Source organism: Silene latifolia, chromosome 11, assembly GCF_048544455.1.
Source record: "Silene latifolia isolate original U9 population chromosome 11, ASM4854445v1, whole genome shotgun sequence".
NCBI classification, from domain to species: Eukaryota; Viridiplantae; Streptophyta; class Magnoliopsida; order Caryophyllales; family Caryophyllaceae; genus Silene; species Silene latifolia.
Genome location: NC_133536.1, coordinates 7,442,606 through 7,469,982, shown reverse-complemented (window position 1 = coordinate 7,469,982; position 27,377 = coordinate 7,442,606). Strand labels below are relative to the sequence as shown.

At 40.0% G+C, this 27,377-nt stretch overlaps 2 protein-coding genes across 4 annotated transcripts; both read left to right on the top strand.

Annotated features, from left to right (window-relative positions):
• The first annotated feature begins 7,700 nt into the window (after nucleotides 1-7,700).
• LOC141610863 (uncharacterized) lies at nucleotides 7,701-16,498 on the top strand. Of its 2 annotated transcripts, XR_012528425.1 has the most exons (5): nucleotides 7,702-9,743; nucleotides 14,103-14,201; nucleotides 14,935-15,009; nucleotides 15,762-15,840; nucleotides 16,096-16,498. XR_012528425.1 is itself a non-coding variant. In XM_074429151.1 (4 exons), exons 1-4 carry the CDS (start codon nucleotides 9,450-9,452, stop codon nucleotides 16,158-16,160), a joined length of 537 nt encoding a protein of 178 aa, XP_074285252.1. In that variant the 5' UTR covers nucleotides 7,701-9,449; the 3' UTR covers nucleotides 16,161-16,498. The 2 variants fall into 2 exon arrangements, 1 of the variants encoding a protein (XP_074285252.1); XM_074429151.1 differs by lacking the exon at nucleotides 14,935-15,009 and having other exon boundaries at nucleotides 7,701-9,743.
• On the top strand, nucleotides 16,140-25,625 carry LOC141610862 (putative disease resistance protein RGA1). Of its 2 annotated transcripts, XM_074429149.1 has the most exons (6): nucleotides 16,193-17,432; nucleotides 17,709-23,510; nucleotides 23,643-23,699; nucleotides 23,788-23,832; nucleotides 23,916-23,993; nucleotides 24,340-25,625. In XM_074429149.1, exon 2 carries the CDS (start codon nucleotides 18,051-18,053, stop codon nucleotides 21,384-21,386), a length of 3,336 nt encoding a protein of 1,111 aa, XP_074285250.1. In that variant the 5' UTR covers nucleotides 16,193-17,432; nucleotides 17,709-18,050; the 3' UTR covers nucleotides 21,387-23,510; nucleotides 23,643-23,699; nucleotides 23,788-23,832; nucleotides 23,916-23,993; nucleotides 24,340-25,625. The 2 variants fall into 2 exon arrangements, with proteins under 2 accessions (XP_074285251.1, XP_074285250.1); XM_074429150.1 differs by having other exon boundaries at nucleotides 16,140-16,228; nucleotides 18,149-23,699.
• The last annotated feature ends 1,752 nt before the right edge of the window (nucleotides 25,626-27,377 follow it).

Below are 27,377 nucleotides of genomic sequence, written 5' to 3'. Positions count from 1 at the left end.
TTTTCGATGGGAATGTTGTTGAGGGTTCAGATTTCTTCAGATATCTAGGATCTATTATTCAAAAAGATGGGGAGTTAGACGGAGATATGGCTCACAGAATTAAAGCGGGATGGTTGAAATGGAAGAGTGCTTCAGGGTTTCTATGCGATAAAGATATGCCCCAAAGATTAAAGGGAAAATTTTATCGCACGGCAATTAGGCCCGCCCTACTTTACGGCTCCGAGTGTTGGGCCGTGAAACATTGTCACATTCAAAAGATGAGTGTGGCGGAGATGCGCATGTTGAGGTGGATGTGCGGACATACAAGGAAAGATCGGTTAAGGAATGGGGTGATTAGGGAAAAGGTTAAAGTGGCGCCAATAGAGGACAAGATGATGGAAAACCGACTAAGATGGTTTGGCCATGTGAGAAGGAGACCTATGGACGCACCAGTTAGGAGGCTGGAGACTTGGAGAACAGAAAAGGTCCCTAGAGGCAGAGGAAGACCGAGACAGACATGGTTGAGAGTGATAGAGCACGATATGAGAGTTCTGGGGCTTGAGGAGAGTATGGTGACGGAGAGGGCACAATGGAGGGAAAGGATACATGTGGATTTTTAGTATTTGATGTTTTTTTGACAGATTTAGTGTTTTTATTTATTTATTTAATTTAAAGAAATTAATTTATTTATTTTTCTCTCCTTTATTACACACTTTTTCAACAACCACTTTCTTATAGATTTTACCTGGGTCATTCCGGACCCTTAACTCTATTTCGGTTTTTAAAAATCGTTTTAATCTTTTCTCTCGATTTAACTTTTAAGTTTTTATAAAAGAAAGACGGAATTCGATTTTAAAACCCCTAAGTTCACCTTGACTTTCCATTACATTTTCGTTCTCCCTTTTGCTTTTTATCTTCCCTTTTTTATTCGCATTTTGAGGCGTGCGTTCACCCATGGACGGTTCGAAAGGATGATTCATGTCAGCCGACCCCAAATCATTTTGGGATTAAGGCTCTGATGTTGTTGTTGTTGTTGTTGGTAGGTTGGGAATAAAGAGTTTCAGTGAAATGGAACTCGAAGTATTATACAGTGTATCGAACCAATTGCAGTTGTCACTGTGATACTACTATTGTTGCATTTATTTAGGTGTTAAAGCTTTTTTTTTGTTCCATATTTAGGCGTTATAGCTTAATGGAGCATCTGCGTAAATGAATTTCTGTGTTTCTGCAGGCTGCTTTGAGTGATACAGGAGTACCACAAGTTCAGGTCATTGCTGCTAACGGCCTAAGCTAGTTCATCAAGTGATCAGCTCATCAACCAGAAATTTATGTCAGCGACAAAAAATTTCTACAGTTCAACACTTCGGCGGTTCCTGTCATAATTACATGACAAAGGTTTCAAATTTCCCTTTTATCATCTAGTATAAAGATTACCCCCCTCTATCGTACTTATATTGTTGCTATTTGGCTTTGGTGTTCAAATAATATGAACTTCGTCGGCTATTATATCGCTGTTGATCAAAGACATTCCGAAAGAATCATATCAGCTCAATATTTGTCGTTTATATGATTATATCGCTGTCGGTCAAATGGTTGATCACCAAAGTCAAATGAGAACAATATAAACTTGACGAAGGATTTGAATTGGCTCATTATTTCTCATTTATTGAATGGCAATTTGATGTTGTTCAAGGGAAAACACTATATAGTAGATGCAACTGCAGAGGAAGAATCCCAAATGAGTTCAGCTATTTCCATCTCTGTAAACCGTCAAGGTCATATTTGTGGCCTAACTAAACGTGGCGGGGTTGGTCTGGATCCAAGCATGATCCATGACAATGATCTCTAAAGCTAAACTTGTGAGTGAGCAGTTTCTGAACAAGTTAGATTCTGAGATAGCTGCTGCAGGAAATCATGAAATGGAGTTAGGCCCTGTTCTTTTAGACTTAATTTCAGTTCTAATAAGTTTAGTTCAGTTCAGTTCAGCTCTATTAAGTTCAGTTCAATTCAGCTCCATTCAATTCAATTCAGATCAGATCAGTTCAGTTCAGGGTAGTTTATTTCAACATTAATATTATTATTTTTATTTTATATTCTAATTGTTATCATAATAATATCATTATTATTATTATATTAATTTATTTAATATTGTTATTATTTTATTAAAATTTATTTTTAATATTTATAATATTACTATTTACATTTATTATTATACTATTATGATTAATTGCAATATTAGGGTATTTATATTTATTATTATTATTATATTATATTGTTATATTATATTTATTATTTTATTAATATATTCATTTTTATTAATATTATTGTTCCGGGTGTAATTCCAGAGCAGTTATTTGTCACCACCCGTGCTTGTAGAATGACGTCCTTAGTTGAATCCTCCTTGCGGTCTCCTGAAACGATGAACAAACTGAGGGCTCGGCTTTGGGCCGAGCGAACTCACTCCGACGCTCAAGTCAGTAACTTAGAGAGGTAAGTTGTTGTTACTTAGCAAAGTGCGTATTGTAGAGAGATAAGGAAGATATTACCAGATGAATAGCGATTCTTAGGTTAAATTGTGGATCCTTTCCTCAATGATAGTTGAGGAGTATTTATAGACTTTCACCTTTTGTCACGTAGTGGCCAAGTGGCCAAGTGGCTAGCAGGTGGAAAGACTGAGCTACCCTCGGCCGAGGGACCCATGGCAGGCCGGCGGGCCCTGTTGACTCGCCGCCGAGGGGTCTTGGATATGAGTTCGCGGATGTGTGCCCCGGCGGATAAGGTGTCCTAGCCGAGGCACAAGAGGCAGGCCGACAGGCTGCGTCGGTTAGGCTGTTTAAGCCGTTGACTTGCTGTGGATATCTTTGACCTTGCTCAATATGTTGACTTGGTCAGAGGGTGCAGAATATGCCCCATCAATTTGCCCCCAGCGTAGTCTATGCCGTGGTATGGGCTCCGATGTATGCCGAGCGTATATTCTCGCGCAAGTGAAAATTTCTCGCCCCTTCTTCTTCCCGGCATGGCTCGCTTAGGCCGGTACCATATCCCCCCTCCACATGGATGTGTAATGGACGTCCGATGTGGAAAAAGGCAATGACGCTGGCTGAGACCAAGGTAGAGAGTGCCGGTTTCTGATTGCCCCCTGGCCGGTGCTTTCTGGCTTGGTTGATCACGTGGCCGGCGGAGAACAGATACTTAGGAATTTGTCGAGGAAGATGAATAGGCAGAGATATGAAGGGGCGTGTTGAAGACGCTTGGTCACTGTTGCATTGATTGACATTCAACTGTCGCGACGATTGACATCCCGGAACAATTGGCGCCGAAGGCCTGGCAGGGGACACAACGATCGATACGCCAACTTACGCTGTCGCGTCGTAACCCCTAGTCGCCTCGGTCCGCCAAAGGCCTGGCAGGGGACACAACGATCGATACGCCGGCTTACGCTGTCGCGTCGTAACCCCTAGTCACCTCGGTCCGCCGAAGGCCTGGCAGGGGACACAACGATCGACGCGCTAACATGTTCACAACGGCGGTTGGGAAGCACAAATCCGACGCCTCGGTCAGACCGAGAGTGAAAGAGGAAGCGGCCAACACGCTGACATGTTCAAGAAAAAGACGTTAAACGCAATTGATACGCATTCTAGCTGCCTAGGCTGAGCCGAAGGTAAAAATGAAAAAGCGCTCAATTAATAACGCAAGAAGGCAAGAAAAGACCTCGGCCAAGCCAGAGGCAAAACAAGCAAACTTTGATTAATGACAACAGATTACAAACGAGGAGAATGCAGACGACGGCCGTCCCCATAGGGATAAGCCAAAACGCAACCTACCAGAGTTTTACATAAACAAGGAAAAGGAAAGCAAAAGATTACGGACATGATATTTGAAGCGCCAAAAGATGGCAGGGGAGGAAAGGCTCGGTAGTTGGCTCCCGAACAGCCTAAAGCTATCCGAGATGCCGGTGAGTCCGGTGACGACCGCCCGTCTCCCTACGCTGATGCGCCACCATCGGCGGCAGCGGCGTCAACTTCGGTGGCCTGCCCGCAGGAAAGCTTGCCATCTCCACATGCCTTCACCTTTCACCCTCCTCTTCGGCCTCCTTCACCTTTGCATCATAGGCCGCCTTGGCCTCGGCTATCCGAGCCGCCTTCGCCGCCTCCTCTTTTTCCGCGCGCCTTTTCACGGCATCGGCCATCTCGTCCCGTAAGTCGTTCAAATTTCTCCCACGGAAGGACTCTTCGAGAATGAGCCTCCGATCGCCTCCCTGGTCGCTTCCTCGGCGATCCCGACCGAGCGCACAGTCGGGGAGGATCTTATCTTGAAGCACCTCAATGTCCTTCTCCCTTTGGGCAAGAAATGACCCTAGTGTCCGCGAGAGCCCCCGACTGAGCCTCATACATCCCCCTCCATTCTTCCCTTTTGGCAACAACGGCATCGTAGCTACCCTTATACCTGTCCCGCTCCTCCAGCAGCTGGGCAGAGGTGGCATCAGCAGCCTCAACTTTGGCCCTCTCGGTCAGTAACTGCTTCTCAGCCTCCTCCGCACGCTTCCGAGCAGCAAGGAGGTCAAGCTTAGCCTTCCCGGCTTCTCCCTTCGCAGCAGAAAGATCGAGCTTAAGCCGTTGGATCAACGGCCTAGCCTGGGCCATGGCCTCTTCCTACTCCATAATATAGGAGCCGACCAGTTGAGTCCACTTCGTCAGCCTCTTGGATATTTTTGTACCCTCTGCCACAAGCTCGGCGGGGGACCTTCGAGGGCGAGTCAACGGTGACATTCCTATCACCCGCCGTCTCAGTCGCTTGTCTAGTTGCCGATCGCAAGAACGGCGGCCGCGACGGCGGATCTACAAAAATTTACACAACGCATCCATGTCAACATTCATCGACACATCGTAGAGTCCGTCGGGAATGCACAATGAACCAAATAAGTCCGAACCACGAGTTAGGTCCGTACTGGTCCCGGACCCTCTTAGTTGGAGGACCGGTGAATCAGCCTTTTCCCCGGCAGCGGCGGAAGCCGGCAATGGCTCTTTTCTCTTCTTGGGCGAAGGAGGGCCCTTCGCAACGGTCACCATCCCCTCGGAGACATCGATGACCTCCACATGCTCCTTCTGGACCGTTGGGGTTGAAGAGGGAGCCGGAATCGACAACGCCGCAGACCGGACCTTGCCTTTGATGTTCTCTTCGCACACCCCCGAGAACCCGTGCTTCGAGCCGCCGCCGATCCGCGCCTTCAATCGCTTGTCCATAAGTTCGTGGGAGCCAACCTACGATCACGCGTGTCACCCGAGGGTGCCGCTCAACGACGTTCCCGTCCTTATCAAGCCCCAACCTCTTCAAGGTCTCCTCGCATGTATCTTGGCCAAACCGGTCTGCAAGAAACCAGATAAGAGTTACATAAAAGAAGTAAAACAAAGCTCTAAAAACAAGAGCGTAATAGGCAAAGATGGGCCTCACACCGACCCTACTCACCCCGGTTGAGGGCCGGTATGAGGCCGACGCGCAAAGCAAACCATCCTCGAAGAATAATCCGAGTCGGGGCACCCATCCCTTCTCAAAGATCAAACAACAGACGCCCGCTCTCGTCGACTAAGAGCAACCCCGCCGGCATCCATCTTGTGCTTACTCGGGGAGACCCATTTTTCACGCTCCCTTTTACTCTCGCACCGTAAGTTGACTTGGTGCTGGAAGGACCGAGGCAACGGATAGTCTATCCGGCACTTTGACATACACCCACCGCCCCTTCCAAATTCTTGCAAGAAGAAAGCTTGTCAACGGAGAGGACGCCCGCTTCATCCGCACGCCGTACCACCCCCCACCTTACGGGGTCGATGCCCGAAGATGATGAAGCCGGCGGAATAAATTAACCGTAGGTACCTCCCCCTTGAAAAGACAGAGCCACACGAAGCCAACTATCGTCCTAATGTGACCAACGGATGCGGTGAGCCACGCAACGTTCATAGCTTTGACGATGGCCGCGACGTATTTATTCAAAGGAAACCGGAGGCCATACTCCGGATGCCTGATATATACGCCGATATGCCCTGAGGAGGGCAACAGACGCTTGACCCTTCCTGGGATAACAATTTTGTACCCCTCACCGAAGTAGAAATGACCCTCGAATAGAGTTCCACCGAACAATCGGCGAATTTATTGGTCCAGGCACGGTCGAGACTGGGCCGCGCACGCCTCGCCGTGGTCCAGGATATGCGGCCTCTCCTCACCAGGAGGAATCCCTTCCTCACAGCCATCATCAACATCATCATCCTCCCCACCCTCCGGAGCTTTTGGATCGACTTCGGGAGACGGAGACCTAGGGTCCCCAAACCTTATCGGGATGGCGTTTAGTATCTCCTCCTCATCAAGACGCGACGGAACCCCGGCGCAGCTTACTAGGTCCAAAGACCACAGAAGACATGTTACAACAAAACTTACGAGTTAAAGAAAGAATTTATTTGTTTACCTTGAAGAAAATCGCCACGCGGAGTAATGATTCTCAAAGCTAGAAAGAGGTTTCACACAAGGGCTAGAAAGAAGAAAATTTTTGAGGAAATGAAATTGGTGGCCAATTTCAGGGACTAAGTACCCTATTTATAGAGGAAAGCCCATGAAGAGGGACTAATCGTGGCACACCCAAAACGTCACCAATCAACAAACAGACACGTGTCGAACATGCAACCACGGAATGTCAATCGTTCGTTGCAACAAATTGAATGTCAATCAATGCAACAGTGACCAAGCGTCTTCAACACGCCCCTTCATGTCTCTCTGCCTGTTCATCTTCCTCAACAAATTCCTAAGTATCTGTTTCTCCGCGCCACATGATCAACCAAACCAAAAGCACCGCCAGGGGGCAATCGAAACAATGGACTCTCAACCCCGGTCTCACCCGGCGTCATTGCCTTTTCCACATCGGATGTCCATTACACAACCATGTGGAGGGGGATATGGTACGGCCTAAGCAGGCCACGCCGAGGTAGAAGAAGCCAAGGCGTAAAATTTTGAATTACGCAGAATATACGCTCAACGTACATCGGAGCCCATACCATGGCATAGACTACGCCGGGGCAAATTGATGGGGCATATTCTCGCACCCGCCGACTCCAACATATTGAGCAAGGTCAAAGATATCCACAAAGAAGTCAATGGCTTAGCAGCCCTAACCGACGAGGCATGTCATCAAATGGGTCCCTACGGGCAACCACCAAATGAGCACACATCCGCGAACTCATATCCAAGACCTTGACGAGATAATTGGTTTGAAAAAAAATTATCACTTTCTGAAATCGTAACAGAGAATTATTATCGGTCAAAGTTTTTTTTTTTGTGAAAAACAAGGGATATATTAAAAAACGAAAAAATACACAGTTAGTCTTGCTGAAGACGGCTCGAAGCAAGTGACCACTCACAAAACGTATAGGGGGGACAAGGTGTGGGCACCCCCATGTGCTTCCCTTTCTCCTCTATTTGGGTCATTTATGACGGATACGTGACGTCTTCAATGAGATTTTGTGAAAAATACAAGAGTACACAAGATAACATCTCAAAACTTTTTCTACCTCGTTGGAAGGAAACCCAATGGTATGAATTATGATATGCGATTAAAATGGAAGTGATTACACTAAAAAACAAATGGGTAATTGATAAAGAGAAGAGTAGTCAATCCAAAATCAGATCAAATCAAGATTTAACTCCAGATTTTAATTACTGAGGTAATTCTTTTACCCCTCTCTAGTTTTAATTGTTCGCACTCGCAGTACATATTTCTCTCGTTGTATTATTAACTAATTTCTGTGATCGAAGTAATACGTATTACTCCCTCCGTCTCACTCATTTGTTTGAATTTGAGTAAAATTGATTGGGAAATAGATTCATAATTTTAGGGAAAAAAATTGATTGGAAAATTAATCCATCTAATCAATTCACTATATCTCTGTTCACATAGTTTCAATCAAATTTCAAAATTGATCGACAATATCTAATTGAATGTATGCGTGTTTTTGTTCTGATAATTGATTTCACTGGTTTCATTGCAAATATTGCAAGTTAGTATTGATTTCCGTAATACGTAGTATAACATTGAAGAAAGACGATGATCTGTAAATAGTAATGTATAAAGATGATAGATTTGAGGGTGTATTGTTTAGAATTTCAGAGGAGTTGAGCTTAAGGGCAGTAAATGTAGATTTCTGGAAAAAGGAAGTAGCAGAGTTTCGTGTTGTGAAAATAAATTACGATTTTATTTTGGTAACTTATCTGATTTGTTGTTTTGCGGTATACATTTCTCTCATCCCGGTAGTTTTTTGACTACTATACCCCTCTCATTTCGTTTTGCTGCTTGACCTCATTTTTGTGATGGTATAGATTGGAAAATTGATCCAACATTCCAACTAATCAATTCACTATCCCTAATCACATTAGTTTCAATCAAATTTCAAAATTGATCGAATATTTGATGGATAAAATCTAATTGAATGTATGAAACATAGAACCAGATGCCCATTTCGAGCCTAAAATGCAAGTCAATATTTGGTGGATAAAATCTAACTGTCCTTTGAAATTGTCTGAGGCATGCCTGTTTTTGTTCTGATCATGGATTTCCCTGGTTTCATTGGAAAATTAAATAGAGTTTTGATTTTGAATTCAGAGTATTGTTTTTGGTGATACGCATAATGTAGAAGAAAGATTATGATCCGTAAATCGTAATTATTAAAGATAGATTTTGGGATGTATTGGTTAGAATTTGAGAGGACGGTGTTTTTTTAACCCGGACTTTATGAAGGATATAATTGACTCAGAAACTCCTTTTTTTGTAGACCAGTTATTCACCGACCTCAAATCAATTGCCACCTCACTTCCTATCCATTTCAAATCCTTTATTTCTCGGTTGTACTTTCATAGAAATTGCTCATTTGTTTAAAGCGGTCCTCACAAATCTTAAAAAGTGCGGACTTATTGTTGAATTTTATATTAAGTTCATCATGATTAACAGATTTGATTGATAGACGAATTTGATAAAGCTGAGAGATAGAGAGAGATAGAAAGAGAGAGATTGAATGTGTGAGTAGAGTTTGTATTATGAATATTGTGATTACAAGAGTTATGAATATGATTGTGTTTATACATGAATAAACCGACATGTAGGAGTAGGGTAGGTTATTTAACAAACTCTGTTTTCCTTATATTCCAACACTTACTAGTATTGACCAAATTTAAGGGGCTCAATTATCATTTCTGCGGTCATTTCAATGACAAAGTCTCTCTGAAGTCAACTCCAATCCTAAGGGTATTTTCTAAAGCATGTTAACCACATTATGTGCTGTAAACATGTGGTTACTAATCTTTAAGAAGTCTTTACGAAGTCAACTCCCTTCTAGTTGCTACTTAATAGAACTTTGTACTCCCATCAGTTTCTACAAACATAACCAAAAAAAAAAAAAAGAGAAACTCAGAGAGATCATTCAATTCCAACAATCATGGACGTTTCAACAACGTTATCCTTAGTTCAAACTATCCTTACTGCTATCCAAACTTTGGGCCTGATGCATTCAGTTTGTTCCATTTCTAATTGCAAATCCGAGCTTGATGACCTCCATAACACCGTCGAAACTGTCAGAGCTGTTCTTATGGATGCTGATGCCAAGCAGGACTCGCTTAACTTCCAGGAGAAGAATTACATCCAAGAGCTCAAAGATGCTGTTTATGACGCCGATGATGTGTTAGATGAGTTCCTCACCCTTGCCAAGCAGAAGCAACTCAAAACGAACAAGGTGACATCCTTTTTTTCTCGGTTTAAGCTTCTTTCTCACGGCCTTTCAAGTAAAGTCAAAATGGTTAATGACAAGTTGAACACCATTGCCACTAAAAGTAATAAGTTTAGTTTTAAGGTTGACTATAAGCCTGTGAAATTTACAAAGGAGGAGACTTCTTCTTTTTTGTGTGATAAAATCATCGGAAGGGAGGAAGATGTGGAGAAGATTATAGGTGTCTTGTTGGGTTCTCATAATGTTGATCAGCCAAATGTTTCTTTGCTTGCCATTATGGGGATGGGAGGTTTAGGAAAAACCGCTCTTGCCCAACTTGTGTATAACGATCCTAGGATATGTGACGCTTTCCAATCCAAGAAGTGGATTTGCGTTGCTGATCAGGATGAACAGCAGTGGAGCTTGAAAGAGTTTTTAGGGAAGGTGGTGAAAGGACCATCCATTGATGATAAGTCGTCTTTGGAGGAGATACATCATGAAGTTAAGGGACAATTGGAAGGGAAAAAAATATTTGATCGTCTTAGATGACGTGTGGACTGAAAGTTATGATCAATGGCAGCAGTTTGAGGGGTTTTTGAAGGTAGGGGGAAAAGGAAGTTGGATAATTGTAACTACGCGCTCAAAAACATCTGCCCAAATGATTGGAGGTGATCGAGTGCATGTATTGCAAGGTTTGTCAGAACAAGAGTCATGGCATTTGTTTGAAAGGATGGCGTTTCAAACAGAAGAAAGAGATGATGAACTAGTTAAACTTGGCAAAGAGATTGTTAAAAAGTGTACCAATGTCCCGCTTGCTATTAGAGTGGTAGGAAGTCTTTTGCATGGTCAATCCAAGTCTAAGTGGCTATCATTTTACGACAAAGGGTTAGACTATCTTAGTGAAACTAATGATACCGTGACCCACATATTGAAGTTAAGTTATGATCAACTTAACCCTTCCTTGAAGGCTTGTTTTGTGTACTGTGCTATCTTCCCCAAGGATTGGAATATTAGTAAGCAACTACTGATTCCACTTTGGATGGCACAAGGCTACATTAACTCAGAGAATTTGGGCGAGGAATACTTTCATATATTGCTTCAAAGGTGTTTTTTCCAAGATAAACGCAAGGATAAATTCGGGGGGATTAAGTCGTTTAAGATACATGATCTCTTGCATGATCTTGCTGAAAAAGTAGCGGGCGAAGAGATTTGTAGGTTCAGTTTTGATACTTCTAATGTGGGTAAAAGAGTTCGCCATCTCTCTCTTGTGAGCTACCCTCATACACAGCATATCTTCAAAAATACTCATATTCGTACGTGCCTTCAAATTAAGGCTAGAGTGGACCAATTACTGGCAAGTAAATCAATATTGAAATGGACATGCTTAAGGTCACTGGATTTGAGTTATTCAGGGGCCAAGAGTTTACCAAAATCAATAGGTCAACTGTTGCATCTAAGGAGTTTAGACCTCTCATACAATACCAATCTAGAAGTTCTTCCCAAATCAATAACAAAGCTAGTTAATCTACAGACTTTAAATTTACATTCTTGTATTAGTTTAAAACAATTGCCAGATGATGTGAGCAAGCTAGTTAATCTACAGACTTTACTATTACATTTTTGCACTAGCTTAAAACAATTGCCAAATGATGTGAGCAAGCTAGTTGATCTAAGCACCTTAAATGTAGCTCGATGTGATGCACTGAGTTGTATGCCGGCGGGCATAAGTATGTTGACCTCTCTGCACACTCTATGCCAATTTGTGGTGGGTGTGCGAACAAGTTCAGCTTCAAAGCAATGTTTTTATGGGTTGGAAGACCTAAAGCACCTGAACAAATTAAAAGGGAGTTTAGAAATTCAAATAGCAGTACTTAAAAATGCAAAATTTGTGAAGGAAGAACAAGGCGGGGGAGGCTATTTAAGGTGTAAGGAACACCTAGAGACGATTGTTATTAGCTTTAGACGCGGGGAGGAGTATGGGAGCAAGGAGTCTGAGCAAGCACTACTGGAAGAGATGCAGCCTCATCATAATATCAAGATATTGGAGTTGAATGGGTATCATGGAAAGACAATACCGAGATGGCCAGGGAGGGGGGATAACTCGGCGTTGTTTGATTTCCCTAATCTTGTCACTTTGAAGATCGAAGATTGCAGTGATTTGCTCTATCTGCCTTGGCAGATTGGGAAACTTCCCCGCCTTAAAACGCTACAGATTTCTAAATTGTTGAATATGGAGTATGTGGCGGACTCAGAAACACTTGTCTCTGGTGAAGGATCATCCTTCTTTCCCTGCCTCGATTTCCTTGAGATTTCTGAGTTGCCTAAGTTAAAAGGGTGGTGGCGTAGATCAGAATTAGGGTCCCTCGTGGTCAATCTTAATGACAGTGGGAGCAGCCTAGAAGCACATGTAGAGTGGGTATCATCTCCCTCTTTTCCTCTGCTGAATTATCTGACTATAGAACATTGCGAAAAAATATTGTTTGCTCCTTTATGTCCGGTACTCAAACATCTCGATATATATGACTCTAGGGGGAAAATGTTCTGGATGGATATGACGAGCACACCTCGCCATCATCCGTCGTCACATCCCAAATCGTGGAAACTGGAAATCAGCAACTTGGAGTGGCTCAAGTCAATGCCAATCGAGCACACTCAATTTCTTGTCGAGCTAGCTATAGTGGAAGATGAGAGGTTGGAGAGCTTGGAGAGGTTGGGAGAAGTAAATGAGTTTCCAACCTGTTTATTGTCTTCCCTGCAAACCTTATGCATCAGAAATTGCCCCAAACTTAAGAGCGTGGGAGGATGGCTGGAGCATCTTTCTGCCTTGGAGTATTTGCGTATATCAGAATGTCCAAAAGTGGAGTTGGGTGGGATGTCATGGCATAACCTTGCTGCTACCCTTCATTCCTTGGATTTAAGTGGATTTGAAGAGATGGAGGAATTGCCAGAGGGAATACAGTACTGCACTTCCCTACGATCTCTTCGCATTATGGATTGGCCCAAACTGAAATCCATGCCAAAATGGATGCCCAAACTCACCTCTCTTCAAAGATTCCACCTTTGGGATTCTTCCGAGAGTCTAATGGAAAGATGCCAACAACCGAATGGGGAGGACTGGCCCCTCATCCGACACATCTCAGAATTTAAATTCTGGTAGAGGATAGTGTTATCAATTATCATATACAACACTCCGTAGAATATAATATGATATGATAATGTGGGAATATTATTTTATTATCACATACTATTATGTTAGGGATATTTAAAGTCTGGTATAGTGGTACTGGGGTAGAGGATAGTACTTCGAACGGATTTAATTTGAGTGTTTGTGTTTAGAAATTGGACTCTATTTGTTTAACTTTTGTTAGACCTGTGGTGTTATGGACCTATGGTCATCAAATTGTGCTGTACTAGTTATGTGAAGGTGTCGAGGTTAAGGGAAAAGAGGTATGCCAGGGTATGTCATCCCCATTTCACCGGTACTCAGGAGCATTGCATTCTGAATTGTGCTTTGTATTTGTCCAAGCCAAAACCTGTGACAAGAAGCTAATTATGGCATGATAAGCCAGGAGCCAGGACACTCCTTCAGCTTCAGCTGTCATTTGATTTGGTTTTCGACGGAGATTTTAAAATTTTCACAACTGCAAAAATGGAAGCATTCATATTATGGGAGACCTAGATGCGACTGGTGCACAGTGTCTGTGCAAATATATGGCTTGCAGTCTTATTTCATTGGATTTTAGCTTAATTTGAAATTTATAGGTGCTGATATGCTATATTGATTATTCCACTCCCCTGTTTTGAAGTCCCTCTATCCTATTTATATTGTCGTTATTTGACTTTGGTAGTCAAATGATATGAATTTCGGCAGCTATGATATCGCTGCACACTCTAGAGACTAGATATAACTTCTTTAAATGATAACATGGACATTGTTGTTCAATCAAACATCAAACATGAATAATATTTCACTGCAACTCTACTTATATTTGAAGAATTTGGTTAAAAAGTCACAAAACCTTCAAATAACTCGATATGTTTCTTTACATCTAAGTTAAAAAGTCGAGTTACATGAACTTGGTTGTTTTGTCGATTAATCTGGGTTCACAAAATGAAGTAAAAAGTAGGACCAAACTGAAAGTTAGCAGCATGAACAATGGGCAATAGGCCGACATGCTTAAAATAAACGGAATTCAAATAAATGATTATTAACACAATAGTCTAACACTACTCTAACATAAGTTGGGAACTTGAATTATTATGCGATGTACCGAATCCAATGTTGCTGTCACAGTGAAACTAATCCCAACCCTATTGTTACAACTAGTTAGGTGTTAGAGCTTAATGGAGCATCTGCTTACAGATTAAACTCCGGTGTTTGTGCAGGCTGCTCTAAGCAATACAGGAGTACGTAGTGGAGTACCTTATGGCCGAAAGCGATTATCTTATCGGCCTATTAATGTTGAAACCACTGTCATTCCGCAGGTATCTTGATCCTTCTTTTAGAAAGGACTTTTCTGTGTAGTATTTGAGTTTTTGTCGAAGTGGGATAGTTTTTAGGGGTTGATGTCAGATAATTAGTTAGTTGCATAACTTGCATTGTTGATCTTTGTTTGTGCCACTGAATCTATGATCGGCAAACGGGTCGGCTAGGATCACGATAGGTGGAACCAATGTTATTGCAAGTGTGAAAGTAACGTAAATTACTTTTCTTTGATACTCTCTACGCCTCAACTATTGTTTACCTTGGTTATAATACCCCTCACAAAGAATAAAAAAGGTAAACAAATGATTGTGACATAGGGAGTACATTTGAATAAACTGGTTTTTAATTTTGACTCCATTTTATTAAGGGTGTGTTTGGATTGAGGAATGTGGAGGAAAGGAAAGGGAGGGAGAGTACAACAACAACAACATCAGAGCCTTAATCCCAAAATGATTAAAGGGAGGGAGAGTAGAGGATTTAAATTCTTTTTCTTAGATAGCTAAAAAGGGTGGAGGGAAATGGAGGGGGAAGGATTTGGAGGCATCCATTTTCCTTCTTCCAGGCCTAATCAAAATCTCTCCACAATAGACAAGATTTGGAGGGAAATTGTATCCAAACACCCACATCCCATTCCCCCTCCCTTTCCATTCCCTCCTTTGGCTCCTTCTCCCTCCCCGCCCTTTCCCTCCACTTTAAGCAGGTTGGTCATAATGTATTTAAGGTGAAATGCAGGCTGAAGCCCTGAACTTGGTAAACCTAGTTCTTTTCGATCTGATCATGGAAAGGTGAAATGCGCCGATGTATCAGGTAGATAGTTTGTTTATTCTGTTTTTGATTAACGTTTGTAATCTTAACTCACGTAGTTCATGCTGTGTTCCCCGACCTGTTAAAGTCTGAACTCAAAAATGTATATATTCTTTAGCATTTACATGGTTTAGTTGTGCTATCTTTTCTACAGGATTTCAGTAATTCTGGAATTTTTTGTTTAATTAAATTTCTAGGTTTTCTTAGAATCAACTGAAGTATTGAACACTTCCAATTTCATCTCCCCTTTTCAATCTTTACAATTTTCGATTATTTGGTCAAACTCTAGAGTCTCGAGTGTGATCCGCTTCTTACTTGAAGCATTCATCTTATGGGAGAGACCTAGCTGCGACTGGTGCACAATGTCCGTTCAAATATACCATGTGTGGCTTGCATTCTTATTTGATTGGATTTTAGCTTAATTTGAAATTTACAGGTGTTGATATGCATACTGATAATTCCACTCTGTCCTATTTATATTCTGCTGCTTTATCATCTTCTTTGTAGGATTTCAGTAATTGCAGATTTTTGTTTTGTTTAAATTTCTAGTTTATTTAGAAACAGTAGAAGACATTCAATTTCATCTTAAGTTTCAAACTTTACAGTACGATTAGTTGGTCAAACTCTTGAGCCTGAACTGCTTCTGCTTGTGCCCTTGTTTTTGATGTAATGCTCCCCCTTTATTTGATTCCTTCTTTGGATAACTTTCTAAAAGTATTAGACATCAGTTACTGAGTGCTTTTAGCATGTCACAGGGCAAAGGAGGTGAAGAGTTGTTGTCGGAACTGGCACTTGCTCTACAGAGAGGGCTATTGGGAAGTAAAAGTGGAGCTGGTATGAATTTTTGTTCACATGATACTCTGTATATGATATATCCACCAATACGCTAATGATTGATTAAGGATACTGCAATGAATAGATTCATTGTTTTTTAAATCAAGGTCGAAACCAAAATGTGAATGTTTTGTAAAGGTCTTGAAGATTACTGCGGCCGCATTTAGAGTCGATATTGGCATAAAAGCCGATACTATGACCATGACTGAAACCGAGATTAAATATTAGGACAATGATTCTATTACATATTTTCAGGGGCTGGAATTGATCTTTCATCTCTATGCGTTGTGGAGGGAAAGACCTGTTGTGATCATATATAGACTGCCTTGTGGTCAGTTCTGATGGGAATATGCTGGATGCTTTAGGTGCAGGCGTCAACGCCGTCAAGGTAGTATACACTTGCTTATCCACTGATGCACCCACCTTCTGTCAGATTTCGGCATTTCATTTTCTCGCTCTTTACCTTTCTTTTATCTTTGACAAAACCTTTTATTAGTTTCACCATGTTTAAGAGTTAAAATTGTAGAAGGTTTTAGGTCTTTTGTTTGAGCGATACGGAGTACCACAAGTTCCGGTCATTGCTTCTGACCCTAGGTCTTCAAGTGATCAGCCAGAAATTGATGTCAGTGATGAAGAGTTTCTACAGTTTGTTGGTTCTGCAGTTCCTGTCATAATTACATTGACAGAGGTTTCATATTTTTTTTATCATCTAGTAAACTTTGACTGCACATCTCTTGGTTACGTGTTCGCAAAGTGACAACGGTTTTTCTACATTGATCGTCTTTACGAGATCTTCTGTTTGGCAAAAAAAATTGTTGCTTTTCGAACTCGGTACTAGCCCTGTTTTCTAAGCAACATATTTGGGCCCACCCACTATAAATCTATAATGTATCCAATTGGTTTATTAGTGTAAATGTGCCTGTTTTTAGATTGAAAATGACCAAACTATCTTTATTGCCCTTATATAGTTGTGAATATGCTCCTAATAGCAACATACTTTATATTGCATTAACATATTCAATTTATATATGAGGTCATTCTAATTATTTTATAATCTGCTAATTACTAAACACCCCTTCTGAATTCTTCAAATTTAATTTGATAGTCTTACTAAAACCATATTTTACTAACGTTATACGCTATTATTAATTTGTTTTCTACTGTTTGCCAAACAAGGCGGTTAAGCAACTAGAGTATCGTGTTGAACTTTTTACCTCGTTGGTGGATACATCAAGCACAAATATTTCCTTGAGTTGTGCAATAAATTTGTAATAAAAGTTATAATGATACAATTTTAGTTTACCAAAAAAAATTGAGTTAGTACTTGTTACAAAGTACTTCCTCCATTCAACTCCACTCTACCACTTTACTTTTTCACGTTTGTCAACGCACGTTTACGCCAAAATATCGTTAGTTACGTATTTGCAAAAATTATAAAAGTTACATATTTTTAATGTACTCATAAAGACAAATCAAATAAAATCTCACTTGAATATATTTTCACTTATGTATTAAGAGAAAATTGCAATTGAAGATTCATTTGTGAATAGTATGCAAAAACCAATATGGTAGAGTGGAGTTGAATGGAGGAAGTACTTCATCCATTCAACTCCACTCTACCATATTTCCTTTTTCATCCATTCAACTCCACTCTACCACTTTCCATAAAAAGCAAGTAAAATGACATTTTTATCCTCATGGCAAACAATTATTTACACAAAATGCCACTAGTTGGCCCACATAATTACCCACTTTATGGACAAATTAATCATCCATCCCATTTCCCATTGTACTTTTATTACTACTTTATTATTTTCTTAACATTTATGCAAATTGTACTATGGTAGAGTGGAGTTAAATGGAGGAAGTATAATTGAACAAATTTAAAGCGCTCAATTATCATTTTCGCGTTAATTATTTTACCATCTATTTTCGATACTGGGCCTCCTAAGGGTATTGACATTTCAATGACAAAGTCTTTACGAAGTCAACTCTATTTATGAACCACATGATTGTGCTGTAAACATGTGGTTACTAATCTTTACAAAGTCTTTACCAAGTCAGCTGTCAGCCCTTCTACTTGCTAGTTTGCTACTACTTAATGGTGTACAACTTTTAATCTGAAATCTTGCATTTACAAATTACAAACATAACCCAAAAAAAAAAAACAAGAGAAACTCAGTGAGATCATTCATATTCCCACAATCATCATGGATCCTGCAACAACTTTAGCTGTAATTCAAACTATACTTACTGCTATCCAAACTGTGGGTCAGTTACTATCAATGGTCTCCTTTTCTCATTGCAGATCCGAGCTTGATGACCTCCAGAACACTGTCCAAACTGTCAGAGCTGTTCTTATGGATGCTGATGCCAAGCAGGACTCGCTTAACTTCCAGGAGAAGAATTACATCCAAGAGCTCAAAGATGTTGTTTACGACGCCGATGATGTGTTAGATGAGTTCCTAACCCTTGCCAAGCAGAAGCAACTCAGTCGTAACAAGGTGATATCCTTCTTTTTTCGATTTAAGCTTGTTACTCACAGACTTTCAAGGAAAGTCAAAATGGTTAACAAAAAGTTGAACACCATTGCCACCAACACTAATAACTTTAAGATTGAGTATAAACCTATGAAATTTACAAAGGAGGAGAGTTGTTCTTGTTTGTCTGATGTAATCATCGGGAGGGAGGAAGAGGTGGAGAAGATTGTAGGTGTGTTGTTGGGTTCTCATAATGTACATCACCCAAATGTTTCTTTGCTTTCCATTGTGGGGATGGGAGGTTTGGGAAAAACCGCTCTTGCCCAACTTGTGTTTAACGATCCTAGGATCACTGAGGCATTCCCACTGAAGAGGTGGACTTGCATTGCTGATCAGGATCAACAACAGTTGGACTTGAAAGAGCATTTAGCGAAGGTGGTGAAAGGATTCTCTGTTACTGATAAAATGTCTTTGGAGGACATACATCATGTAGTTAAGGAGCAACTCGGAGGGCAAAAATACTTGCTCGTGTTAGATGATGTGTGGACTGAAAGTTATGATCAATGGCAGAAGTTCAAAGGGTTTTTGAACGTAGGAGGAAGAGGGAGTTGGATAATTGTAACCATGCGCTCAAAAACAACTGGCCAAATGATTGCAGGTGATCAAATGCATGAGTTGCGAGGATTGTCAGAACCAGAGTCATGGCATTTGTTCGAAAGGATGGCGTTTCAAGGAGAAGAAAGAGATGATGAATTGGTTAAACTTGGCAAAGAGATTGTAAAAAAGTGTATCAATGTCCCGCTTGCTATTAGAGTGGTAGGAAGTCTTCTGCGTGGTCAATCCTTGTCCAAGTGGTTATCATTTCACGACAAAGGCTTAGACTGTCTTGGTGAAAGTAATGATGCCATGATGACCCGCATATTGAAGTTAAGTTACGATCAACTTAACCCTTCCTTGAAGACTTGTTTTGCCTACTGTGCTATCTTTCCCAAGGATTGGGAGATTAGTAAGAAAATGTTGATTCAGCTTTGGATGGCACAAGGCTACATTAACTCGGATGATTTGGGCGAAGACTACTTTCTTATATTGCTTCAGAGGTGTTTTTTCCAAGATATAGACGAGGATGAATTTGGGGGGATTAAGTCGTTTAAGATTCATGATCTCTTGCATGATATTGCTGAAAAAGTAGCGGGCGAAGAGATTTTCAGGTTCAGTTTTGATACTTCTAGTGTGGGTAAAAGAGTTCGCCATCTCTCTCTTGTGGATAACTCTTACGCACAACATATCTTTAATCATTCTCAAATTCGTACGTGCCTTTTTATTAGGGATTTTTTGCACAATAGTAGAGTGGACCAACTACTAGCAAGTAAATCAATACGGAAATGGACATGCTTAAGGTCTTTAGATATTAGTCATTCACGTGCCAAAAGTTTACCAAAATCAATAGGTGACCTGTTGCATCTGAGGAGTTTAGACCTCTCATACAATCGCCATCTAGAAGTTCTTCCCAAGTCAATAATAAAGCTAGTAAATCTCCAAACTTTTAATTTACATTCTTGTAAGAGTTTAAAACAACTGCCGGATGATGTGAGCAAGCTAGTTGATCTAAGTACCTTAAATGTAGCTGAATGTGATGCGCTGAGTCATATGCCGGCTGGCATAAGTATGTTGAGCTCTCTGCAAACTCTATGCCAATTTGTGGTGGGTGAGCGGGCAGGTTCAGATTCAAAGCAATGTTTTGATGGGTTGGAAGACCTAAAGCACCTGAACAAACTGAAAGGGGAATTGACGATTGAAATAGCAGTACTTGAAAATGCAAAATTTGTGAAGGAAGAACATGGTGGGGGAGGCTACTTAAGGAGTAAGGAACACCTAGAAAAGATTGTAATTAACTTTAGACGGGGAGGGGAGTATGGAAGCAAGGAGTCTGAGCAAGCATTGCTGGAAGAGATGCAGCCTCATCATAATGTCAAAGTATTGGAGTTGTGGGGGTATCATGGTGAGACAATACCGAGATGGCCAGGGAGGGGGGATAACTCGGCGTTGTTCGATTTCCCTAATCTTGTCACTTTGCGGATCGTAGATTGCAGTGAGCTTCTCTATCTGCCTTGGCAAATTGGGAAACTTCCCCACCTTAAGACGCTAGAGATTTCAAGATTGCTGAATATGGAATATGTGGCGGACTCAGAAACACTTGTCTCGGATGAAGGATCATCCTTCTTTCCCAGCATCGATAACCTAAGTATTCATAAGTTGCCTAAGTTAAAAGGGTGGTGGCGGAGATCAGAATCAGGGTCGCACGTGGTCAACTCTAATGACAGTAGGAGCAGCCGAGAAGGACAAGTAGAGTGGGAATCATCTCCCTGTTTTCCTCTACTAAAGATTCTCTGTATAAAATGGTGTGAGAATATGATGTTTGCCCCTTTATGTCCGCAACTCGAAGAGCTCACAATACTTGATTGCAGAAGAGATATGAGGTCCATACATCGTCCCTTGTCATATCCCAAATTGAAGAGACTGCAAATCAGCAACTTGGAGTGGCTCAAATCAATGCCAATTGAGTACACTCAGTTTCTTTCAGAGATAGAAATACGGGGTGATGAGAGAATGGAGAGGTTGGGAGAAGTAAATGAGTTTCCGACATATTTATTGTCTTCCGTGCGAAACCTATGCATCAACTTTTGCTGGGAACTTGTTAGCATAAGAGGATGGTTGGAGCATCTTTCTGCCTTGGAGCATTTGTATATAATAGACTGTCCAAAAGTGGAGTTGGGTGGGATGTCATGGCATAACCTTGCTGGTAGTCTTCAACACTTGGAATTGAGTGGATTGGATGAGATGGAGGAATTGCCAGAGGGGATGCAGTACTGCACTTCCCTCCAATCTCTTTTCATTATGGTTTGTCCCAAACTGAAATCCATGCCAAAATGGATGCCCAAACTCACCTCTCTCCAAAGACACCACATTTATAAGTGTTCCAGGAGTCTCAAAGAAAGATGCCAAAAACCGAATGGGGAGGACTGGCCCCTCATCCAACACATCTCATCTTTTGACTTCTGGGGGTAGAGAATAGTGTGCACTCTATCTTATACTCCGTACATTATTACGTGAATCCGATTATTATTTTATGAGATCTTAATTTAAGTGACATTAGTTGGTATTTTACTTTGGTAGACAAATTATATGAATAAATGATATGAACCCTCCAATTTTTTGTTGAATGAATTTTTTCTTCTTTGCAATTTGCAAACAAACATAATCCTCCCTCTCGTTGTTTAGTATGGCTAATTGGCTAAAGTACACATGGGATGTTCCCTTTGCTAATATTCAACACAAAATGATTATAGACTACTTAAACAAGTAGTGGGGTATATAAGATGATTTCTAAAATGGAGGGGTATATCGTAGAAAAACAAAAAAAAAAAACTGGCAGTTTTGAAAAATTTGCTACCATAGTCAAACGTTGGTTGATTACTTGTATTATACACTGTATAGAGCTACAAAATACGAGTATTTGAAAAGATTTGGTCTTGCTTGAGCCTTAAGACCGTCTTAATTTAAGATCTCTCACAATCTTTTTATATTTTAACCTCTATTTTAATCGTGTGTGAAAGCTGTCTTAAGTTAAGTTTTGGGTTCACAAAATGAAGGAGTACGACCAAACTGAAAGTTAGCAACATGAACAAAGATGGGCAATAGCCGATAGGCAGGCAAGCTTGAAATAAACAGAGGTATCGTTAAATATTTCAAAATTTGTGAAAGGTATATGAATTTAAATAAATTAGTAACACAATAGGCTAACATAAGTTTATGCCTAGTTTACCTCGAATCAATTCTCCATTTTTTTGTCATGGAAGTTGTGGTAGAAGTTTGCACCCTGCACAATTAGTATTTTACCACCCGTAAACTTAAAACGGTTCTTTTGATAACTACCTTACTCTTAGAAGTGTCATAATTTTCTTCTGATTTGGATTCATTTTTAGTAAACGGTGAATTGTTTACTACCTCGCCATCATTTTAAGTCGTGTATTCTCAGAGCATAAATATAAATGACAAGTTATCAGCAAAACTTCAAAATACGGCACAAATTCCAAAATTTAGTGGGAATGACCCAAAAGAATTCTTGATATTTCTCGACCAAAATTTTCCCACATCGGAATACTGCCAAGGGCTAGCCTTCCTTGCTCCTATCTTTCTCTGCTAAATCAAATTGAAAGCTTTGGTTCATAGCTCGAGAATTGAGATACATCTGGACATACCGCATACTTGTCCATATATTTACATATGTTAACCTAATGCTACAGTTTACAAGTCCTACAAGGTGAGATATACAATGGTGAAATTGAGTATGTCTCGTCTCCCGATGTTTGTAGTCAATCTAGTCTCCTGAAAACCTTATCAATGACTTCTTTCAAATTCGAGCAGCCGACTATCTGAATTTCAGAGCTGATGGCTTCTAGAGCTTTTCCAGCCGAAGCGGGAACAACACACTTCTTATATCCAAGTTTCACTAATGTAGTAACTCTCTTTTCTATCCTCGAAACCTGCAATTAAGTGATGATTTACAACCAAATACATCTTCAACAACAAAAATTACGAGTCAGGAGGAATCAGCTCCATTATTTATGGAAATGCCAGTGACCTCCAAAATAGTGTGACATTGTGGCGCAAGTAGCTTTTCTTAATGTAGAAAAGATGTTAAAGCTTAGATTCCACACCGTACAACTGGTATAATTGGTGGTATAGTCTATGAATTGAGAATGTGGTTGAGAATAGTCTTATTGTGTATAATATGATAATAGATTAATAGGAAATAATAATGATCGCACTATTTATTGTGTATTTGTGTTTACCATGTTACATTCTAGACCACTTTTCTTTTTTATTGTACTGTATGTCAATTTTGGGGGGTTTACTATTGCAACAAGGTAAGCTAGGGGCAAAAAATTCGTAAATTTGAATTAAATGTTTGATAGAATGGAGAAATCAGTTCAAAATGGGGATTTGTATATTGATCTAAATAATATGACTTTTTTTTTTAGAAAAATGTTTGATAGAATGGTAGGAGTAGGGCTATCTATAGGAGAGACGAATTTCATACGGGGTGGTATTGCGCAAGACCTTTGTTGTGATGGCAGAAAGCGATTATCTTATAGGCCTATTAATGTTGAAACCAGTGTCGTTCAGCAGGTAACTTTATCCTTCTTGTAGAATTGACTGCTTTTTCTGTGTAGGATTCGAGTTTTTATCGAAGTCAGTTAGTTAGTTGCATATAATTGGGGTACAAGCTGATCTTTGTTTTTGTCACTGGATCTATGATAGGCAAATGGTTCGGCTAGAATCAAGATAGGGGGAACTGATATTATTGCAAGTGTGAAGGTAGTGTTACTTCTCTTTGTTACAGTTGAATAAATAGAAGTTATTTAATTTTTATCCCCCTTGTTAATGTATTTATCGCGAAATGCAGGCCGAACTTGGTAGACCTAGTTCTTCTTGACCTGATCATGGAAAGGTTTAGCCTCCTTTATTCGATTCCTTCTTTGGATAACTTAGAATTGTCAGACATCAGTTACTGAGTCTTACCGCATGTCACAGGGTCAAAGAGATGAAGAATTGTCGTCAGACTGGCACTTGCTCTACAGATAGGCCTATAGGGAAGTAAATTTGGAGCTGGTAAGAAAGTTCGTTCAAAAGATATTTGTTATATCATCAATACATTAATGGTTGATTAAGGATATTGCAGTGAATTAATTCAATGTTTTAAATTAAGGTTGAAACCAAAATGTAAATCATCTGTAAAGGTCTTGAAAATTGCTGCAGCTGGACTTTGAGGTGATACTGTGACCGTGACTGAAACCTTGATTTAATTTTATAGCAATGATTCCTGCACGGTTTTTCAGGGGCGGGAACTGATCTTTCATCTCTATGCATTGTGGAGGGAAAGACCTGTTGGGATTTATATATAGACCGTCTTGTGGTCAGTTCTGATGGGAATTTGCTGGATGCCTTTATGGTGCAGGTATCAAGGTATTACTCACTTATCTACTGAAGCACTTGACTGAACCCCTGTGTATATTGGATCAAATCCATCGCAGTTGTCACTGTGATACCAATCCCTACACTATCGTTACATCTATTGAGGTGTTAGAGAGTAATGGAGATCAGGCGTAAAAGCCGATACTATGACCACGAGTTCAGGTCATTGCTGCTGACGCTAGTTCAAGGATCAGCCAGAAATTGATGTCAGTGATGAAGAGTTTCTACAGTTTGACACTTACAGTTCCTGTCATAATTACATTGACAAAGGTTTCAGATTTTCTTTAGCGTCTAGTAAACTTTGACTGCACATCTCTTGGTCACGAGTTCGCAAAGTGACAACTATTTTCCAAATTAGTCGTCTTCGTGAGATCTTCGGTTTGGCAAAAAAAATCGTTGCTTTCCGAACTCGATACCGGCCCTGTTTCGTAAAAACATAAGTGACATTAGTGGACTCCGCCATCAGTCTACTATTTTCATAGATTTGGTAAACGACATATTTTGACAGTATATTGGTCAAAATCCACTATTTGTGAATATGCTACTAATAGGCTAATTACCAAACGTCCATCCCGAATTCTTCTAATTTAATTTGATAATCAAATATTAATTTATTAATTAAAACTACACCCCCCAGTCTCCAGTCCTAATGGAATTGACATGTTAATGACAAAGTCAACATGATGGTCTGTTTACAAATTGGACTCTATTTGTTCAACTTTTGTTAGACCTGTGGTGTTATGGACCTATGGTCATCAAATTGTACTGTACTAGTTATATGAAGGTGTCGAGGTTAAGGGAAAAGAGGTATGCGGTATGCCAGGGTATGTCATCCGCATTTCACTGGTACTCAGGAGCATTGCATTCTGAATTGTGCTTTGTGTTGTTCAGGCAACTCTCAGTGGCATTTCATTTTGGTACATAGATTAATCGGTAACGAAAATAGCAAGGGAAAATAAATTGTGTTTGTCCAATCCAAAACCCGTGAAAGAAGCTAATTATGGGCATGCTAAGGCCAGGACACTCCTTTAGCTTCAGCTGTCATTTGATTTGGTTTTCGACAAGGATTTGGACTGCAAAAATGGAAGCATTCATCTTATGGGAGACACTGGTGCACAATGTCTGTACAAATATACCGTGTATGGCTTGCATTTTTATTTCATTGGATTTTAGCTTAATTTAATATTTATAGGTGCTGATATGCTATACTGATTATTCCACTCCCCTGTTTAGAAATTCCTCTATCCTATTTATATTGTCGTTATTTGACTTTGGTAGTCAAATGATATGAACTTCGACAGCTATGATATCGCTGTACACTCTAGAGACTTGATATAACTTCTTTACATGATAACATGGACATTAACACATTGTTGTTCAATCAAACATCAAGCTTATTCCAATTGCTGTAGCACAAGAACTGATATAACACATTGTTCTTTACATGATATAACATGAACTTGATATAATGCCAGGCTTGATGTTGATCTGCATAAGCATTGTTAACCCCGGTGTTTATGAGTGCTGGGCTGCTCGACTGTAATTTCTATCATGTCATTGCAATATATACTGAACTGTTATTGTTAAATCTGTTTGCTTGTTGGATCGACAACTTTCATGGCGAAGCTTATAGCTAGCTTATACGACCAAACTATGGCTTATTTACGATGCTAATTTATTCCAAAAAAAATCTACAGCTCGATTACGAAGACCGGTGTTGGGTGAGAGGGGTATAAGGATTAAGGAATCGGGGTTCCGCACAATTAAAATGGTGTTAAAATAATTTTTTGTTAGGGAAATAAAAAATACAAGCTCGAACACCAAAAAAAAAAAGTGAAATAGAGAACATTTAACTCTTGTAAGACGGACGATCTCAACATAAGACGGGATTTAATAATAAAGACGGAAAAGGTAAAATTATCTTGTGATTATTTAAAATGGTAAAATGGTCATATTTTATCGTAAAACGGTAAAAAAATAAACATGTCGTGATTATTGTGTTTGTGTTAAACGATACAATTATCTATTCTTATAAATCATACTCCCTCCCTCTCCTTTCCTTTTTTTTATCTATTCACAATACCTTCCCATTTTCGTCTTTCACAAATTCTTGTTTACAACGGTTGTAAACACGACAATAGTGAAACGGACGCGGATACTGGTTATTTAAACCCAAATAACAAGGAAAACGGGTTGACTTAATTAGGCATATGTTTAAAAAATATAATTTCCACAAAAATAGCAACTAAATAATACACATACCTTATTTACAATATTCTCTTTACAGCTTCATCTCCTACCTTTCTTGTCATCCATTTTTTTTCCTGCTGTGAAAGATGACCAACAATGACAACGATATACAATACCACGACGATATTGTAGATGAAAAAGATGCTAATCCTGGTTCAATTATTTTGAAGGACGGATCAATTGTTTCTCTAAAAGAAGGTATGCACGATTTTTGCAGTCCTAACTTCGTCCATTTCATTGACAATTTGATGCGTGAAATTGGTTTCCTCACATATTTGATGCGTGAATTTTGTTTGCTCATCAATTATTTATGCGTGAATTTTGTTTGCTCATCAATTATTTATGCGTGAATTTGGTTTGCTCATCAAATTTGGTATGGACCCTAGTGCAATTCATCATCCAAAATTCATGTAGGATCAATGTTCTTTCGTCTAACTTCAATCGTTCATCATTTTCCTTTATCTGCAATTTTTCAGATTTTGATACCTCCGGTTCCCTCGTCGGATTGAAGGCTACAAAGTGGGAATACTTACTCACTCTGTACAATATAACTTGATTTGCAATCCGCTAATTGGGATTAATAACCATTGGTCAAACATTATGTTCGGGTTTGCATTCATATCGAATGAACAAGATGAATCATTTGAGTGGTTGTTTAAGGCCTTCAATGAATCAATGGGAGAAGATGTCTGTCATGTAACTATTTTTACTGATCAAGACCTTGCTATGACCAATGCCATCAAAGAGGTAAATAACACTTAACTGGTCACA

Excerpts from the sequence above, each read along its gene's own strand:
- LOC141610863 (XM_074429151.1), top strand. The coding sequence starts at position 9,450 with ATGGACGTTTCAACAACGTTATCCTTAGTTCAAACTATCCTTACTGCT. Across the intron at positions 14,202-15,761 it reads AAACCACTGTCATTCCGCAG|GGCAAAGGAGGTGAAGAGTT; the intron begins GTATCTTGATCC and ends AGCATGTCACAG. Across the intron at positions 15,841-16,095 it reads GGGAAGTAAAAGTGGAGCTG|GGGCTGGAATTGATCTTTCA; the intron begins GTATGAATTTTT and ends ACATATTTTCAG.
- LOC141610862 (XM_074429149.1), top strand. The coding sequence starts at position 18,051 with ATGGATCCTGCAACAACTTTAGCTGTAATTCAAACTATACTTACTGCT.